The sequence below is a fragment of the Acomys minous genome (assembly GCF_964271855.1).
Source record: "Acomys minous genome assembly, chromosome: 15".
Classification (NCBI taxonomy): domain Eukaryota; kingdom Metazoa; phylum Chordata; class Mammalia; order Rodentia; family Muridae; genus Acomys; species Acomys minous.
Window position 1 is genome coordinate 41173339 of NC_140497.1, and position 20748 is coordinate 41194086.

The 20748-nt window shown below is 37.7% G+C and overlaps 1 protein-coding gene and 1 long non-coding RNA gene across 2 annotated transcripts in view; one reads left to right on the forward strand and one right to left on the reverse strand.

Moving 5' to 3' along the window:
* Positions 1 to 6910, reverse strand: part of LOC311584944 — a 185463-nt gene extending 178553 nt beyond the window's left edge. Inside the window, exon 1 of the long non-coding RNA XR_014775045.1 lies at positions 6310 to 6910. This is a non-coding gene — a long non-coding RNA (uncharacterized lncRNA). The remainder of the gene's footprint in view (positions 1 to 6309) is intronic.
* A 149-nt stretch (positions 6911 to 7059) lies between these two features.
* On the forward strand, positions 7060 to 18004 carry AGA (aspartylglucosaminidase). The gene is made up of 9 exons (XM_084759684.1): positions 7060 to 7264; positions 8470 to 8623; positions 9167 to 9279; positions 9825 to 9937; positions 12691 to 12802; positions 13848 to 13923; positions 15169 to 15276; positions 15966 to 16099; positions 17778 to 18004. The coding sequence occupies exons 1-9, from the start codon at positions 7135 to 7137 to the stop codon at positions 17876 to 17878; spliced, it is 1041 nt and encodes a 346-aa protein (XP_084615810.1). The 5' UTR covers positions 7060 to 7134; the 3' UTR covers positions 17879 to 18004.
* Positions 18005 to 20748: the final 2744 nt, after the last annotated feature.

Sequence of the window (20748 nt, forward strand, 5' to 3'; positions counted from 1 at the left end):
AAGGGCTGTGGAGGAGAAACACTGGCCAAAAAGAAATATTGAGAAATTGAGAGAAAGGGAGAAGAGCTGCAAAGAGAGAGAGAGAGGGAAAGAAGAAAAAGCAGGGATAAAAGAAGGCTGGCAATAACTCCTGGGCTTTCTGAGGGTAGGGCTACTTTTATTGTAAAAGTCATCTTTCTCATTTTTGGTCTGGGCCTTGCTTTGGGACCTAGGAAACAATAATGACAGTCTGTGGTGTATAAAAACACTGCCATCATATATTGTAATCTCCCAACTCCCTTGCCTACACTTTGCCACTAACAGCAACATAGAAATACTTCCCATCAGACAACCGGATTCCCTCTGCAGCTTTCACTTGTTGGGTTATAATTTAGTTGTTTTAAGATGACACTCTGGAATGGTAAAAGCGTGGTTGATTAGCATTCCTCGCTAGCAGCCTACCTGGGTTCAAATGAATCTTCATTCTTGCTCCGCTGTTTATTTTGTTACTTCCTGCTCATTTTTATGAGACATCCCATAATAAATCTTCTAAAATCCCTCACTAACTTCCAGTCACCAATTCCATTCAAAAGCTTACTGCAGGGTTGGCAGGTGGTTTTTACTACTCCGAGAGAAGATCCAGACTATCAGGCATTAATTCCTCCATTTTCCTTTAATCTCTTCTTCTCAAAAATTGCCACCTTATCTCCAAGGGAGAATTGCCATTTTCTTTTCACTCACCCACTGAGCACCACAGTCATAATTCTGAAGATGAAGGAGATTTCTTTGGTTCTTTGGATCTAAATAAGATTGATTCATAGTCTAAATTTACACTCGGATGAAGTTCAAAGTTGTTTAACAAGTTTCTAGAAATTTCAGTGCATAAATTCTCATGATTGCTTGTGCATCCAAGCTTCTGTTTCTGTATGTGTCCTCCTATAGTGTCTATACTGACTCAAAAGTAAGGTAAAATTCCTATAAATTAGTAATAAAAAGAGAAAAAAAAATGAAAAAAAAACTATAGGGTTTTTTTTTTCCTGAAAAGAACAAATGATATCTCTCACCAGTGAGAATAAAATAATATTCTGGAAATTCTTGTACTTATCTGACAAAAAAAGAGAAGTGTGGCCTTTCCCCATTCCTTGTCTGGAATGTGGCTGTGGGTCGGGAGAACCCATTAAGTTTATATGACCAGAAAGGAACAAGTAAGCTCTGATATATTAAAGCAGCTCTCTTACTTGGAAAAAAAAAAGAAAAAAGAAAAAGGTAAAAACCTATTGCTCGAGGCCATCTTCCATTCTAGTGGTATTTGCAACTGAAAACACATAAAGTTGATGGAAGATTCCAGAACTAAAGGAATTCGAAATGGTAAGTGGCATTTCTAAAACACAAATATAGTGAGTCATGTGTAAATTAATCTTGCCTTTAAATCATTACATGAGCCACTGGAGAAGAACAAATTATCTGCATAATTTACATATAAGATACATGCATTCATAGTTACGCTCATTTTCTCACTTAAACTATGATCAACCAATGAATATAATTTAATAAGAATATACTGCAAGACATTATTACTTTGGAGGATTACTATAAAATAAAAGGGTTTTTTTTTCCTATGCCAGCCCTTGCTCTGAATAATGGCTCAGAGACCTTTATATTTATTAAAAGCTTCAGGTAATATACCTGAGCAAATACTCTAACCGACACTGGTAGCGGTCTGGCCTACTTCAGAGCCACATGGCTGGGTAATGGGCCATCTTAGTCTCTTGTGCTAGTGCCTTCTTCTTCATCCACATCCCAGTGGCGATTCCTGCCACTCTCTGATTTCCACCTGAGACCCTCTCCCTGGATTCATAAGTCTCAATTTACACCTCCTGCCCAGCTATTGGCTATTCAGCAGTTTATTTAACCAATCAGGAGATGATGGAAAACAATGTTTACAACCATACCAAGATAGGATATGCTTCATAATAATGACAATGCCATAGCCATACGGTTGAAGGAAGGTCCAACTGCATTTTCAAGTGCTAATTTCAGTGCCTTTAGATCTGGTTACCACCCTGTCATGGGCATTATTATGAATGGTGAACTAGCTCCTGTAACCATGTGATGATAAGGAATGTTCCCAATTATCCCTTATTGGCTAAATAAAGATGTTGAAGCCTATGACTGAGGAGTTTTACGATCCCAGGCGTGAGTTCAAGAGATGAGAAGAGAGAGGTGAGAAAGCAGCAGAGCAGAAGGAAGGAAGTTAGCCAGAGAGAGAGAGAGAAGTAGCCGTAAGGCAAGATGGCAGTGAACAGAAGGTTGTAAGGAAAGACTGAGGAAGCAGAAGCTGCCCTTGGATCATCAAATTGGTGAGTGGTTGGCTTTTATGTGGGTTTTAAAGGTACTAGGATTAGAGTATCTCAGTATATGCCCAGTATAGTGCTTACAACTTAATAATAAATCATAATCTCTCTGTGTCAGTCATTGGTGAGCCAGCTGGTTAAAGGAAACTACCACCTGAATAATTGACTGTACTGATTAATATAGAAAGAATAATTCATCTTTCTACAACACTGGACTACAACCACATCTCTGGGTACAGAAACCAGCATGTGAATACATAGTGCACAAAAACACATCCTCCAACAGTTTACACTCTTTGTTGAATTCCATTAAAAAAAACATATGTGATATTAAAATTTCAAAGTGAATTTTAGAGTGGTAAGAAGATGAGAGGAAATCTGTTCTGTTGCCCTGGGCCTCTGCTAGAGTAGTGAGTGGGCATTATTATGCATGGTGAACTAGCTCCTGTAACCTTCACGAAGACATCATAGCATCATGAACAACTGCTATAAAACACACACACACACACACACACACACACACACACACTCACAGTCCACCATGTAAAGTGATCTACTAGCCTCTTGGTATAGCAACATTATCATACCAATGGCCTGACAAAACTTAATCTGAGAGGAAAAATCATGTAAAGACCAACATAATATTGTACTGCATTTGTCTTTATTAAGATGACTTTAAAGGTTAAAAAGGCAATGTCTGATTTGAATATGCTACCAATTTGACAAATGGTATGGAAGGAAAAAATCCAAAAATATTATCTCAGAAAAGAAGAAAACTCTGTTCTCAGAGAATAGTAAGATGACATTTCTGCATAATAACTCTAATTACATCAAGAATGTACAATCAGGTAACATTAAGTATTCCAGGATTATAAAAAAAAAAAAAAGAATGGATTTAAATTAGTAACACAGTTACCTCTGTGCTTTGACACCAGCAAAAATCATTACTTACAGGTTCTGAAACTGACAAGAGCACATGCCAATCAAATAAATAGCCTGTATTTAGATAACCCAGGTAATAGTTCAGTGGGGACTTTTGGAAAAGAAATTATTATTTCAATGCCAAGTCACGCTTACAGCTTTGAACAAGTAGCAAAACATGGGCATGTTACTAAAGTGGATTTCCCAGCAACCGTGAAAAAGCCAGAGGGGATGGCTTAGTGTTTTAAGCTTCAGATTTGAAATACCTAGATTCCCTGCAAACTACAGCGTTAAATCCTCTGTAGACCCACAGCTTCAAATGCTATCAGGAAAGACTCAACCCTCCATCCTTTAGAGACTGATAAATTGAAAGCCATGAGGTTCAGAAGAAAAGGAGGGGAGTTTGCAGGTGCCCACAATTACCACCTCTCGACCTTGGACACACACACACACACACACACACACACACACACACACACACACACACACGATGGGAATATTTGTAGCAACTATTAAGATTCTGCTGGCCTTTTTATTCCTGGGAAGAATTCAGTAACATAGAAATCTCCCAACATAGAAATTCACCAGCTTCATAAACATTAAAACTTACAACTACCAGACAACTCAACATGGACAGAAAGAATTTTCAACTCAAACTTAATGCAGGCAAGTTCTGTGCACTCTAAAATGCATTCTACGTACCCAGCCAGCCTATGGCTATTTCTCCATTCTATACAGGTTGTTCCCTCCAGACACGAATCGATAGACATTCAGTAAATGCTAATTAAAACAAAAGCATATTATTTAATTTTTTTTTAGTGTTCTTCTAACTCTTACCTTGTTCATTAAAGTATGAATGAACTTATTATCTCCATAGCATACATGAGAAAAGCCTATCTCTGGAAGATTAAATGATCTGGCTGGAGCTGTCGTGTAGTTGCCCCAGGTTTTAAGATCCAGGTCCTGAGCCCTGAGCTATTGTTACATGAATGTTTTCCTTAGTAACACAGACATTTTAACAAACAGAACTAAGTGATGCATTCTAAGCTTGAATAAAGATAATCGTATAGCTAGTCAGTAACAGTACATAATATCTGTTACATATAATTAAGTATTGAAATAAAATGAGGTAGATATTAAGAAATGTGTGGGCTATTTTATTATTAACAAATGTCTATTTTAACTTACAGGTACATCAGGCAAATGGGTCCAGCACTGAGACACAAAGAAATATCAGGTCTAAACTATTCTCCAAGTAGTAGGTAAAAATAAGTAATAGTCATTCAGAAGGAATCCAAGTATCGAAAGTAATTTAATGTCTTTAGGATTTAGCTGTAGTGATTGTCCTAAGCCTTGATACAGTGAGTCCCCTGAGTACTACAATGGGCACTACATAGCCACCAGATACTGTAGAATCTTTTGAGATTGAATATTATTTTAAGTATATATGTCCACAGAAAGTTATCACATTGAGACCTTCAATATTTCTGTTACAATATAATTTGGCTTTTCTTCTTTCATTCTTTCTTTACATATTTCATTCTTTCTTTCTATGAGTATGTGAGTGTCAAACCACAAGACCATATGACTTTCTCTGACAAGATTTTAATATCACAGAATAGGAGAAGAGTGGACCCAGAAGAAGGGAAGAAGGCATAGCCTAATACAGCTTGCAACCAAGGGCCCAGGGTCTCCTTCCATCATAGAGTAGAAGGCCCAAACCCTGACGAGGCCAGGCAAAGAAACATCAGGGTGAGCCAGCTGAGCCAAGTTAGTGAGTTATTAAGGATGGCATACCATCTCAAAGCACAGGTGAAAGTTTCTCTCATTGGAATTATGCTTCAGTGTTTTTACAATGTGTGTGTGGCTGGGGGAGGGGGAGACAGAGAAAGAGAGAGAGAGAGAGAGACAGAGAGAGACAGAGACAGAGAGACAGACAGAGACAGAGAGGAAAAGAGAGACTGACATATCATGTGGCTAAATTACACTCCTTAATGGATACAATCTACACGGTTTTAAGACTTAGAAAAACTTAAAGTTTAAGTAACATTACCTTCAAGTTTAGAGATTTGTACAGGCTATTGTTTATATTTGGAGACGAAACAGGGGTGTTCATATTGTAAAACCCAAGGCTGCTCCCACTAAGCAAACTTTGTTCAGGTGTTGTTCTTAACAGCCTTGTTTGAGCTGTCCTTAGGAAAATACATAAATCTCTACAGACTAAAAGCTTTATCAGTTTGTTTGAATTTTTTTTTTTTTTTTTTACTTTCTGCAGGAAAGACAAATTAGATCCTAAGAGGGAGGAGTTTCCTCCCCTTCTCTTGTCCCTTAAATTTGCCTGCCTCGCTGTCTTGCCTCTGTAATGTCTGCTTCCTTCAGCTGGAAGGACTTACATTGCTCAAAAATGAGCTGCAGGAACTGAGACCAATTTTTCTATGTATTATTTTTTTTTTAATAATTTTTGAAGGAATGTCTCAGTTCTTTGAACTTATAAATAACAACTCAGGTGATACGGAAGATTAATTCTGAAGACAATAAGTGTTTTCCTTGCTTTCGTATTCTGTTTCATCCATCTCTCCCATCTCAGGTAGCACGGGCTTTATGCTCATTAGCACAGCACAAATAGTTTGGTCTTTCTCCAAAACCCCATAGAAGGATCATGTTTCATTTCTTTTTTAATTACACCTAACTTTCTAATAGCACTTCCCAGCCTGGGGATAATTCTAGGCTATCTTATGCTATTTAAATTGCAGATTCAGTTTCCATGCAATAAGAACCTTGAAGATTTTCCAAGCCTCACAACTCCCATCCAGTTCATATTTTACCAGTCTGGATAGATTTATAGATGCTCTTTAAAAGTATGTCTTCCTTCAGGTAAATGGACAAGCATTCCCGAGTCCCAGTGGGATTACTGGCCCATGCTCACACATCTGCGCAGCAACTGAACTATCAAAGTGAGCAGCCAATACCATGAGTGTAAAGCTCCCATTTCTCCTTTTATTCAAACATTTATTTAGTACTTAATGGTGCTAGGCATGAAGATAAAATAAGATACCTTCAGAAAAGAAAGGAGTTAGCCTTCTTGGCTGGAGGCGAGGAGTCTGCGCTTCAGTGGGTAAGGTAACGGGGGATATTCCAAGTTGCCCAGCATGTCCTTTCCTTCCAGCTCAGGGATTTTGTAACTAAAGGACGTCCTACAAAAAGCTGTGGTGAAGAAATGATATAAAAATATGTGTCAAAAATACCTCAGACGAACTTGGTCCTAAGCAAGAGTGCTTTTCTTATATTCAGTTATCATTTAAAAATTTAAAGGAATCCCAGGGTACATTGTAAATCTGGCCTACTTTTTCCCTTTAAATTACACTTAAACATGTAAACAAGCAAAGATGTAAAATCCAAATAGTATCTATCAGGCATCTAAGGTTTCTAGTGTTGTGCAACTCAGGGTTGCATCATTACATATTCATTTTCAAAAAGGTCAATCTTCCTTTAAAAAACAGGCTAAAGACTATACTTTCAGGGATCATTTCTATAGTTCGTAAAAAAAATAATAATAATAACAAACAGGCTAAGCAGTAAAGGTACTAAAAGTATATATGTATGTGCAAAGCAAAACCAAAGTGAAAAGAGCTCGACACTGTGCACCATTACAGAACCACAGCAACAAATTAGAAAAGAAAGGAAAAAAAAAAAAAAAAAAAAAAAAAAAAGACTCCTCCAAGGGCCTCATATCTCGCGAGAGTTAAAGGAGTCCCGGATGAGACCAAAGAGAGTCACGAGTTCAGGGAGTCTGAGCTGGTCGAGACCTTTCTCGCGCCGATCCGCTGGGCGCGTAGCTAGCCGGGACTTTTCTCGCACTGCTCGGCTGGGCGCCTCTACTATGGCGCGGAAGTGGAGTCCTCCGCCTTGGATTCTTCTGCCGCTCCTGCTGAACATAGCCCTGGTGCGCGGCTTCAGCCCTCTGCCCCTGGTCATCAACACTTGGCCTTTTAAGAATGCCACCAGAGCAGGTGCGGAGCGGCAGCCCGGGGTGGGAGGCTGCGCTGTGCAAGCTCCTCTATGCAGGAAGCTGCCAGGGCCCCTAAGGTTACAGGATCCTGGAGTGCGCCAGATGCAGATGCTGGTCTCTTTCCGGTCTTCTTCCTGCATAGTTTCTTTTGCACTTGGCCCTCTTTTTGTTCTCCCTACCACTCCGGCATCTTAGACTGACCCTGACCTCTGGCACAAGGGCTTTCTGCTTTACTCCTTCAGTCTTATCTGCCTTGCTCTTGTGACACTCACCCCACAATACACTTCTGGATTCCAGTTTCGGAAACAATTAAATTTCCTATGGACACACTTACTTTTGATCCATGCTCGCCACCCTGTCCTTGTCACTTATGAATTAAAATTATTGTTAGCGTTCCTTAGGGCTGTACCCTGTAGCCCCAACCCCGTTACAGTAAATGTCTTTGGACACAGCTGTCTCCAGCATTCAGTGCAGGAAAATGTCTGTTTTTGAAACCGGCAACCTCTGAAATACACTGTATGGCCTTAAATGGATTACTACACATCTATCAGTTTCTTTTGGAAACCAGAATTATTAAACGCCTCAAAAGCTGCGTGAGGATGAGATTAATTCGACCACATGCAGTCGATTGCTTTTGTAATATTGTGATGAGTCGTGCCGTGATAAGAGTTACCAATGAAAGTACGAGTTATGCATATTTTAGTAATCTAATGAGTGACACATGCCTGTAATTTCAGGAATTTGTGGTCGGAAGATCCAGCCTTCTAGACATGCCTAGGCTATACATGGATTAGCAAGACCCTATCTCACAAAAGAAATGACGAAACTTTAAGGCTGTCACTGAAAGTACTTTCAACTGTCTCCAAATAGTTTCAGCTATCCCCCTTAAAGATGACATTTGTTACACAGAAGGAGTAGTTACCGATACGTTTTCCAAATTCTCACTTTCCACTATGAGCAAACATCTTTGAACTCTTTATAGTAATTAGCCATATGATTTTGTCTCGGTCATTCTAATTTCCTTATAGCACTTTTGTCCCATTTGATAAAATAGCTTGTTAAAATTTCACTGGTAAAAAAAAAAAAAAAAAAAAAAAAAATAATAATAATAATAATAATAATAATGCATCTCAACCTGTTCTTTGCTTGTTGCACTTCTCATGAGAAGACATACGAGTATAATTACGTCCTATTGGAATTTAACAGCATGGCAGACGTTAGTATCTGGAGGTTCTGCCGTGGATGCAGTGGAGAATGGCTGTACTATGTGCGAGAAAGAGCAGTGCGATGGCACTGTAGGCTTTGGAGGAAGTCCCAATGAACTTGGGGAGACCACCCTGGACGCCATGATCATGGATGGGTAAGAATGCTCCTCAGGACTTGTTTGTCATTGCGCTTTGGTGTCAGGTTGGCTTACATTCGGAGCAAGATGGAAGAACGCAAGAGTGGGCCATGGGTCAGAGCCCCTTGTTTATGGTGCTTGTTGCTTCCAAACACAAAGAGTAAGCAAACAACAAAACCAAAACATCATCTCAATACTCGAATATCACAGAAAAGTAAGTGACTAAGTAGCTTTGGCCCGTGAGAACCCCCAGGATACAGAACTGTACCTCTGGCCCAATAATTTACCTGCCATCTGCAAATGCTGTGGTTTCTGTGACCTAAGCCTGAAGGCCTCTTTTAAAAGCCAAGTTTAAAATAACATGTTGAGATATATACTAAATTGACTTTTTGTTCTTGAATTTTGTCTGTGGGAATCCATGAACTTTACGGGTTGTTTTGACTTCTGCGCTGAGGTGGAGTTTAGCCTTTCCACATATTACTGCTTGGAGAAATGCAATTTTTCTGTTCAAGTACCAATGGAAAATGCCATCGTAAATCTTCCTGCATTGTTGCCTTATAGCACTGCTATGGACGCGGGAGCAGTAGGAGGCCTTGTAAGAATTAAAAACGCAATTGGAGTGGCACGGAGAGTCATGGAGCATACAACGCACACGCTTTTAGTAGGGGAGTCAGGTATTATTAAAACTATACTGAAATTTTGCTCTAGTCTTTTTGTCTATTTTCACTATAAAATTAAAATAAAACAAAACTAGAAACTAGTGTGAAGTAGAGCGCAAAGGAGACCTACATTCAAAACCTGCTGTTTTATTTCGTATCTGTTTAAGTGGATAGATTACGTCTAAAGTATGACATTTGATGTTTAGAATCCGTTTTCCTATTTGGTCCTTGCCACTCTAGTTAAAGCAGTAGAATTCTGTGTCGATGAGACGTGTGTGCTGTGAAAGACTGGAATTCTTCAAAGTAGAAGGGAAAGATGGTGGAAGTAAAGAAAATGTATAAACAACCTGAAGGTCTCCAAGAGATCAGTCATAGGAAGGACAGAGGGAAGCTGAAAATCCAGAAATGACCAAAAATTCCTTTGAAAGCCCTTGTGCTCCACCTTCCTAGGATGTCTTTCCATTCTCCACGTGAGCACGGGCTGACCCAGAATGCCTCTAATACACGTATTCTGCTTAGGAAACAATGCATGCGCTTAGATTTTTCCCTTTCATCTCCAGCCACCAATTTTGCTGAAAGTATGGGGTTCACCAACGAGGATTTATCTACCGGTATCTCCAAAGCTCTTCATACGGATTGGCTTACTCAGAATTGCCAGCCAAATTATTGGAGGGTATGTATATAAATTCAACTTAACAAAGTAAATTTCTTTTTTTTTTCTTTTTTAAAGTTTAATTCTTTTTTATGTATGCATTTATATTATTACACACATATATAATAAACTACATACAGATTGTTTCAGAGCCATGAAACAATCAGCAATTATATAACTGTTACATTCATAATATTTTGGCTATTTGTATTTGGCAACTTTGAAGGAAACATCTTTCTAATCTTGGTGAGTCTAAAATTCTGAATGTAAATCAATATCTATCATATCTCATCTCTATCAACTTAAAACATCTTTCTAGACCTAAAAGCATCTTAACTCCTAAACAACCAAGGTTAATTGTAAAACTAAACTATCAGGTCTTCAACCCCTTCAGGTACTTGAGAAAGAATAAAATTAATAACCTGAATAAACAGTAAGTACAGGTTAGTTAGCAGCTTTCAAAGTGAAAAAACTGAGAGACAGTTTGCTGCCTGGACAGTCACCCAAAACTCTCTATAACGTTGGAGCATCATCTTCAGCCTTTGAGCTCATATATCTGACATACATATTTGTTAGGCAGGAACTATTGAGGACTTGTTTACCCTGTCTTGGCAGAGTTTGGCCATCGACTTTGCCTGCATCTAAGCTGGCCCATTTTTAGGCAGAATTCTATCAGTGGCTGAAATGAGGACATTTTGCCCAGTGGCTTGTTTGCCACATTTGAAGTCATCTCCATAAGGAGATTCTTTGATGCTCATCATCTTCTTTGAGGTAGGCTGGGTGTTGCCAGGGATTAACCTGTCTTATTGTCAGTGAATCTTTAAAATAATAAAAACATCTTTAAATGTCATATTCTGTAAATTTCTTGAAAATGCTAAGTGCTCCTTTGGCCCTCTTTGGCCTGTGTTGGGTAGTTTCCTGGCCACTTGCTAGAGCCAGTGACACAAGCTGACTCTCGGGGTGTGCCCATGTACCGTGTATCACTCCCATAAGGTTAATGACTCTTGCTCTCTGGCAATAATTTTAAATTCAAGGTTTGCTGTGAAGAATGGAGCTGGCACCATTAACATTGCTTTACTTGTATTTTCCTGGAACAAAATCCACAGTCTAAAAAAAAAAATTGCTTAAATGGTATCCGTGTATATCTAGTACGTTGACGGTAGTTTGACTAGAACACGTAAAGAATTAGGTGTCTGGTTTGTTACTAGTGAGATCCACTTTCTTTAGTAGGAACTTTAGCATATTAATTTTATTCTGCCACACAGATTCCTTCCATGGAATATCTTAGTCCCTAATCTCTTTGTTCCTTAAATCCTAATTACCAAGGTTCTCCGGATCCAGTTCAGAAAATAAGTAATTTGTCAAACAGCTGAGTCTAAACCTTGTACACAGTCTTATGAGGTATGCATAGAAGGATCGTCTCTAAACTAAAAATCTCAAGTTCAAATGTTTCTGCACTAACATGATGGCAGAAGTCAAAGTGCGAAAGGCCACACTACTTCATGCAACTAAAAGCTTGTATGGGTTATCTTCAGAGTGATTACATAGATAGACATAAAACATAGACGAATTTTGTCCTTAGACTTGGGTGCTTCTGTGAGTTATCTCATTAGGAACATACACAAATTCCAAAATCTGAAAAAAATTCAAAACACTTCTAGTCTAAAACGTTTCAGGGAAGGGGTGCTCAAACTGTATTAAGTTCTTGTCTTGGCCTTGCTGTGCCTTTTATCCCAACATTAGGGAGGCAGCAGTAAGAGGAATTTTGATTCAGGGCCAGCCTGGTGTACAGAGCGAGTTCCAGGACAGCCAGAGCTACACAGAGAAACCCTGTCTTGGAAAAAAATAAAAAAAGAAAGAAAGAAACAAAGAAAGGAATGAAGTAAAGAAGGAAGGAAGGAAAGAAAAGAAAAAAACAGTTATTGTCTTAATTTTAGTATATTCAAACAACATAAATTTATTGGTTTATTTCTGTACTTTTAATATTTAGCAGAATCTTAGGCTGCTACTTAAAATGGCTGCAGCCAGAGGAATCCTGCTCATGGTTGCAGGCACAACAAAGCTGAAGATGAGTAGCCTCCATCACAAACTCATGAAATTACTTAAAATGTGACATTTTGTGCCGTGTTGTTTTATTTTTTGTTATAACTTGAGAGCAGTTCTCAAGTGTGAATGTTATACCATATTTTTCAGACTATCAGACGCACCTGGCTATAAGATGGACCCAGCAGTTTTTAGAGCAGTAAAACAAGAAAAATAGTAAAAGCAGCATTCGGACCATAAGGTGCACCCTAATTTCCCCCCCACTTTTGGGGGAAAGAGGTGTGTCTTACGGTCTGAAAAATGCATTAGCTGACAATGCCATGCCTCTGTGTCAAAGTTGGACACTTTATAAAGAGATTAAAAATAAGCATTCTTTCAAAACAAGTTTTACTTGAAATCTCAGAATTTGTCATCTGGGACCCATATTCTGACATGTAAAGTTCAGGCTGGGTACTTTTCCTTTGAGATTAATATATAATGTAAAACAAACAAACAACCTTTCTATCTGCCTTTCTCCTGAGGATAATGTGTGTCTTGTTCTTTGCACACTTTGTTCTAATCCACAATATCTGATTTTGGGAACCATCAATTTTCACCCAGGATTAAGCTAACTTTGAGCTCTGAGTTACTGATGTCTTTCTAGTTTTTTCTAATGATTAGCAATCATCCACAATTATTTGCCTGTTTCTAAAACACCCCTTTTAACCAAAAAACTTTAATCTCATTTATAGTACGTTATCCCAGATCCTACAAAATACTGTGGACCCTACAAACCGGCTGGTTTCTTAAAGCAGAGAAATATTCCCTACAAAGAAGTGGATGTCCGTGGTCATGATACTATTGGTAGGTCACTTTTTTTTGCCACTTTATTAATTATTTTAGTTAATGATGTTCCAACATTCATATTGATTTTTACTCATGTACTAGAAGTTAGATAATTTTCATTATTTTAACTGCCAAGTAAATACCCCTTGGTATGTGTATCTCTTTTTTACTATATGCACATGCATATATATCCATATATAATACATTTTAAAAACACATATAAATTCATTTTTGTAGTATATAAATATATATATGTATGTATGTGTGTGTATATAGATATATATATATTGTCTTAACATTTATATACAGTTTGGTAATTACTTATACAAGACACTAAATATCCAGTGACTATTAAAATGTAGATTATCAAATCATTAATATTTAACATTTTGGTTATTTTATGGGTTTTCTTAAATAAAATGAACTGTTATAATTTTTCTAAGCTATAATATTGACAATTTCTGTTAATCAAAATGAGTGGTTTTATTGGGAATTATCTTTGAAAAGGTACTGAAAGTAACTGGTGTATTTGAAGAGTATGAATAGGAGATATTTTTGTCCAATAATAATATGAAAGCAGGTCATTAACATTTATGGCATAATATCATTGATACAGTTTTCAATATTTTTAATTTTTCCTTTTCTTCTACCTGTAGTTAGTAAAAGAACACACTTTATTTTTTCAATGGAGTCAGTATGTAAAAGCACAGTACCATAGACTGGATGACTTATAAACAACAGAAATGTATTTCTCAAAATTGTAGATGTGGAAAATTCCAAGACAGACACTGGTGGATTCATCGTCTGTTGGCGTCCCTTTTTCTGGTTCATAGGTGGCATGTCTAGTTCTCTGAGGTCTCTAGTATTAATCTCACTAATTTGGGCATTGCCCCTAATAACCTTCCCACCTGCCCTTGGTCCTCTCCTAATATCCATCACTTTATGTAGTTACAAATGTGAGGGAACACAACCCGCCTCACTACACAGCAGCAGTCATCAGCTGATACATTATTTGACTATACTTAAGGAAAGTTGTTTTGTTTTGTTTTGTTTTTATCTCTAGGCATGGTTGTAATCCATAGGATGGGACATACTGCTGCCGGCACATCTACAAATGGTATAAACTTCAAAATACCTGGGTTAGTGTTTCCCCAAGAACAGACCTCTCAAATGTGTATCACATGTAAAGCACTATAGTCCAGGGCTTGTGCAGGATGCCATATATAAAACAAAATACTAACTTCTCAGATCAACATGAAAGAAAGCCTGTTACCATATGTTACTGGCCACAACAAGCATCCCAGCCAGGTGCTTCGCAGTTCAGGGATGTCAAGGGTTAATCTGTGGGACCTGAGTTAGTCAGTCCAGTTAAGTGATCATGGAGCTGGGGACTGAATGAGGATGTGCACCAATACAGCCAATGGAAGAGGTGTTTACAAGTAGTACACAAGTCAAGTTAACAGCTTCTAGTGGCTGGAAGAAAAGCTGGAGTGGAGGGTGGTGCTCACGTGTGCATATGTGTGTGTATATTGGCATGTGGGCTCTCACTGTGTACAGAATAGTACCCCAAAGTAACTGGCAGAACCCAAGCCAGTTTTCAGGGGTAAGCTAGAAGAGTTGTCGTTTTGTTCTTGTTGTTGCTGTCTTGTTTTTTAAGTAGAAGAAAGGCATTAAGTAGGTTTATTAAAAGGGGAGACTGGTAAAAGTTTGGCCCATTGCACAGGAAGCAGTGTCAGGAAATAATGAGAACTGTTGAGGTGCTCCAGAAGTTGAGAAAAGTGTAATAGTAGAACAGTTGCTGTAAATCTATGTGATGTCTCATGGTGAACTGATGACAAGTTTTCTGCTTAAAAACGTAATTGGTAAAGAAACATGTCTATATATGGAGTACAGCATATTTTCATATATATAAACATGTGTGAAAAAGTTAAACCAAGCTGTCTAACTTATGCATTGTCTCACATGCTTTTTAAAAATCTATGCCATTAGCAGGTTTTATACATAAAGTACATTATTATTATTATTATTAAATGTAGTATAGTGGTGTACAGCAAATATCTAGAGCTTATCCCTCCAGCTTTAATTATAATTCATTTTCTGTAAGCCAACATCTGTCCAACTATTGGGAAAGCAATATTTTAACGTGTTTCTAAGAATTCAGTTTTGTTACACTGAAAATCTATCTGAAAACAGACTCATGTATTAATATTGCTGTTTGAAAACCTTAATCCAAAAGAAAAGCAAAAATGTATACTAGGAAGAATTTACTTAGAACAGTAGCCAGTGGCTATGTGGGAATAGGCCCTAAATTTGAAACAGTTCATAACATGATTAGCTCACATTTGGTTTCCTACCCTAAATTTTTATGTTGTCTATTCCCAAAGTCGTGTAGGAGACTCACCAATACCTGGAGCCGGGGCCTATGCTGATGACACAGCTGGGGCAGCTGCAGCAACCGGGGACGGTGACATCCTCCTGCGCTTTCTGCCAAGGTGTGACTTCTTACCTTTGTAAAATTTAGAGGTCCTTCAAAGAGACATGTAATATCAGGACAGCAATGGGTTTTGTTGTGTGTTTTCCCAATTCATGCGGTTTTCATAGAACTGTGAGCAACGTTTTTTGTTTTGTTTTGTTTTGTTTAATTTTTTTTTTAATTTTGTATGTTTTACCAGTTAGCTTGCAATCATGGACTTGAGTCATCATTATCTTATAAAAAAGAAGAAACTGCTTATGATCTGTTCACGTAATTGATGCAAGGCCATAGTAAAGTGACTGGGAAAAGCAGAGCGTGTAGTCATTGTGGACAGTCACTAAGTACAGCTGTATGTGCTGAACACTTGCAGTGTTTCCTCCTGCGGTCGTAGCTCTTCCTCATGCAAATACACCCTCTATTTCTGACTTCCGGCTGTTATTACTAAAGTGACAGTTATTGAGCCAAAGCCAAAAATTATAGTGCTCATCTGAAATCAGTGGTGGGTGAGATGAACAGATGACATTGTGGCAGGGTTTGCTTGCCTTGGTATTAAGGCTGTGACAGGAATTACTGACGTGTTCATTCATAGGAATTATGCTAAATGTGACAATATGGTCGTCTCAGATTTTCTGAAGTCAACCTAGCCTAATGTGAAGTTAGTGTCTATTCTGTTCTCCGATATTAAGCTGTCAGTTCTGTTTAAATTAGCTACCAGGCTGTAGAATATATGAGAGGAGGAGACGACCCAACCATGGCCTGCCAAAAAGTGATTTTAAGAATTCAGAAGTATTTTCCGAAATTCTTTGGAGCTGTTATATGTGCCAATGTGAGAGGATATCATGGTACGTTGAATCTATGTTTTTATTTGAGTGAATTTACAAGTGATTATAAAAAATACACACTTCACCAGTCTTGATGGTACATGCCTGTAATCTCAGCACCCAGGGAGGCAGAGGCAGGTGGATTGCTGTGAGTTCCAGGCCAGCCTGGTCTCCAAAGTGAGTTCAAGATGGCCACGGCTACACAGAAAACTCTGTCTCAAAAAAAACAAAAAAAACAAACCATACTTGTATCTATCTGAGCATATAATATACTACAGTCTATATAAAAGGAGATGCTGATAGGCTAATTTAGTCAAATGCTTCTACTGATTAGAAATGGTGGGGATAAATTAATTTCCCTTACTTCTTTCTCATTCATTAAAACACTCCAGTCATTTTGATCTTCCTGGGACTCTGAAGAACAAAAACTATTGCTAGTGAGCAAGCCAGGCCAACCAGCACGGTGAATCTGGCCGTGCTCGTGGCACATCTTCTGCTCTGTTTGCTTTCCTTATGAGCCAGGCATGGCTGCGAAGCACTTAAGGTCAACCACTGCTGCGTCTCATCACTGAACTTTCAGATGGAGAATATGTAGAGCTTACTGATCAATACAGCTTATTAGGCTAGACTGCTGGCTGCTCGTCTTTGATCTTTTACTTCCCACACTTTTGTATTTGAAGAGCTTGTTTGAAGATTTCCTAATTCCTTTTTAAGTTCGAAGACATAAAAGTCAAAGAAAGTTATGCGGGATGCTTTATGTATGAAATAAGGCAGTTTAATTATTCCCTCTCAGCAGATAAGCCATAGAAGGCTTACATTTACATTTAGCGGGGTGGGAAGATTCTAATCACCTAACTATATGAATTAAAAATTGACTACTTCTAATAAAGTCATGACAGAAAGACCTCTCCCCCTGCAGGTACGAACAAACTAAACTCACACAGAAGGCACATCAACAGATAGCTCTTCTCGCTTTTTATTGGAGTGAGCAAGCAGGGGTTGGGGAAGCAGTGGAATGGGAAGGGTTATAGATAACACAATGTTCTAGTAGCTAGGGAAAATAAATTTGGATAATATTTTTCAAAGAAAGAGATTGAAAGAGTAAAATAGTAGCAGTGGAGCATATGGGAGGGATCAGCTAGTTGATGTTCAAAAGGATGAGGCAAGGCCTGAAAAAAAAAAGACGCAAAAGTTAGCGTTGTTCTTGCCTAGGACCCACACACACTAGCTTCCTAGAATGCACAAGGTGGCTTACAACCAGTTCCAGAGTGTCTGCCTCTTTCTGACCTTGACACCAGGCACACATATGATAGATATCTATATCTATATCTATCTATATCTATATCTGCACACACATACATGCAGGCAAACACTTATACATATAAAGCAAATCATTCTTTGAAGGCTGTATTATCTTACCCTTTTCTTCTTCCATGATTATTAATCACTCTCTACTATGAAGGCATGAACGGATATATATAAGGGATCATATATATATGTATTATATATATTTATATATCATATTATATATTACATAGAAGCATGCAACATATGTAATGCAACATGTCACAGCAATGTCTAGCTAAGTGTTATCTTTTTAATGTTATCTTTATTGTTTCTAAATATATGCCTCCTATAACCCCTAACTAGCTCTCTCTCTCTCTTTTTTTTTTTTTTTTTTTTTTTTTTTTGGCTCAAGGTGCGGCTTGCAACAGACTTCCAACATTTACTCAATTTAGTTTCATGGTTTATAATTCTCTACATAATCATCCAATTGAAGAAAAAGTAGACTGCATTTAGTCTTATCTTGTCCTTCAGCATGTGTATTTAAAGAGGAGAGATGCAAAAACTGGACAGTTGCACACTGACATCATGTAGTGATGGTCTTGTGTAAATTAAGTGCAAAAATAAACTGCTGTACTGCTATTTCTGTATCCACATGTTTATTTGTTTATTTTTACTTAAGGTCTGTTTACCACTTAGAATTAATATGCGTATATACATGGTGTATATTTTTAAACTTTAAGTGATATTTGAATTTCTGATCAATGTGGTAAGAAACTTCTACTCCGAAGCTTTATTTTTCCAATGCCCTGGTAAATAAAGTGTATTTGAGTACGCAGATTATGCAAGCGTGTGAAGTCCAGGGGAAATAGTAGCGCTAACTCAGTAGTGCAGACCTATTTGAGTTAGAAGTTACAGTTTTACCTAATATTTTCTAATAGCCCAAAGCAGAAATAATACTATTAAAATATATAGGTTTTGTTCATTTGTACATTATAGCTGGGTTTCTTTTGATTTGTCTTTGAAGAGCACGCAACAGGTGAATATTGCTAAGGCACAGAAATCTCTGATCTTTGAGCAACTGATATTCAGTATTGATCATTTCTTTAGAAATCATTTATGGGCCTCTTTTCTGTAATTTTACTAATCTTTTGTGCCAGGGTTGAGGCTGCAGTTAGAACATGTCAATAAGCGTGCTGTCTAGCTTGACCTTATATTCCAAATTCCCATATTAACTATCTAGGCCTGACAACTACAAGGACACTGTACGTGTAATTTCTCAACATTATTACTTAATTCAAAATCATCATTGCTTTAATCTATAGGCATTGATAATCTAATATATTGTTGTCAAACATTAATACTGCTTGTTTTTTAATGTGAGCAGCTTGATACTTACTGTCTGCCTAAGCCGTGTCATTAGTTCTCATGCCACCCTACCTATCAAAATTGCTCAGGAAATGATTGTTAAATATTCTCTACCAGCACCAAGTTTTCTGGACTTAAATTTGAACCCAGTTTAATAACAGTGCTTAAACTACATGAAATACTAAATAAGTTTAGCCCAGGTTAATAAAAATAATTTTTAAAGGAATTGTTCGGTGACAGAAGAGGGAAATACAAATATTACTTTCCCAGAGAACTGAGATGACCTCTGTACAAGTGCTTTGTACTTAACACAGTAGGCAGTGAGGAAACTGTTGACCACAGTTTGTCATAAAAATTTTGGTGAGGTCTTGTATTTAATTTATGTTCATTGACTCATATTGGAATAATCTTCTTCTATGACTATTTCAGTAATGACTTCTTATAGGCTGATTCTTTTTTCTGCTAGCTACAGTACAAATTCATGAATCCTGTCCACAAAACATTGCCAGCCCTGCTTCTCCGGCATGTGGTAGGTGTGCTTGTGTTCCCTCTGGTTTGGTACAATGCACCTGGTTCTGGCAATGACTTTTAAGTGAATTTGGAATGTGAGACCTTCCCAGATTCTTTCATATTTTTTCATGCATGACACCATACTGATTGCAGCTCTCAACTACCCGTGTCATTGAGTACCTATAATGAGCAGATATCCGTGACAGTACTTGGTGGACATACATTATGATCCAGTATAGACTCTTCTGACTAATACATAAAATTTACCAATCAGTTAAGGAGTTGTGTGGACATTACTAAAATAATAAGAGTATTTGAAAACCTCAAAATGAAACAAACAAACAAAAAAAAACCCTCAAAATGATTTTTTTTTTCTGATAGACAGAGATATCCAAGAAGATGCTGAAAATTTTTGGTTAAAAACTTTTAAAGTATTCGACAGTTGCAGATGACATTTTCCTAAGGGATCTTTCATATTTTTTTTTTTAAAGAAGCTCATATGCCTGTACGTAGTGATTCCAGACAATCTGAAAAAAGCCAAACATTCAGTCCTTCGTGGTGCTGTGTTTCGGAATGGGTATTCAAGCATGGTTCTATAGCCAACGTTTTACAAGCCTGAGATGTCACCCTCCTGGGAGAGGGCGGTCTGCTTACTGTCTACTCCGATGATGTTTCTCTAGAAAGCAAGTGGCAAGTGGGCTTGTCTGTAGCCCCCAATAAAAGAGGGGGGTTTCCTAAGACTACTCACTTGTGATGGTGACTTATGTTGTGCAAATCTTTCTGAAATAAGCACACCGACACCAGTGAGAGTGGAAGAGAGGAGATGGCAGTGGTGGGCCAAAGCCAGGATAGTTCCAAAAGGCCTTCATCCCAGGTCCTGTTTGCATCTCAGTTGATACTCTCAAACCATAAGGTGTGATGGGCAACATCCCTTTGTCCCTGACATGTCTTTCATATTTTCCTGGTCAGTGTGAAAGGCTGATTTGCTTATGGGTCAGATTGTTAATTTTGACTACCTTATTTTGGTTGAGGAGAACCAAGAGATAATGAAATATTTCTTATTTTTGAAGTCCATCTACATTTCCTGAGTGGAAACTAAATAAAATATTCAGAGAGTGACTAATAAAATTCAACTTTTAGTAGGTAACACAGAATGCTTTATACCAAATATTAGATGTTTCACATAATTAACATTTTCTACCTTTGCAAAATATTCTTAGTAGAGCTTGACTTATTGTTTTGACTTTAACTAGAAATATACCCATGTACTACATGTATAAAAAACCAAACCATCTAATTCCACTGGCAACATTCAGGTGATACCTTTTGACTTCAGAGGGTAAATCATATGTACTATGTATTTTAGTTAATATTTTATACCCAGGCAATATACTTTCAAAGGCCATAACTTACTTTGTTGAACTTCTTTTTAAAATGCCATGTGTTCTGGTGGTGTTCAGTGATTGAATTTAGACCTCAGGACTGAATTAGGCTTACTTAATACTTTT

Bases quoted from the DNA above. Each gene is read 5' to 3' on its own strand.
- AGA (XM_084759684.1), top strand. From the start codon at position 7,135: ATGGCGCGGAAGTGGAGTCCTCCGCCTTGGATTCTTCTGCCGCTCCTG. The intron at 8,624-9,166 runs GTAAGAATGCTC...GTTGCCTTATAG, and splicing joins GACGCCATGATCATGGATGG to CACTGCTATGGACGCGGGAG. The intron at 9,280-9,824 runs GTATTATTAAAA...TTTCATCTCCAG, and splicing joins GCTTTTAGTAGGGGAGTCAG to CCACCAATTTTGCTGAAAGT.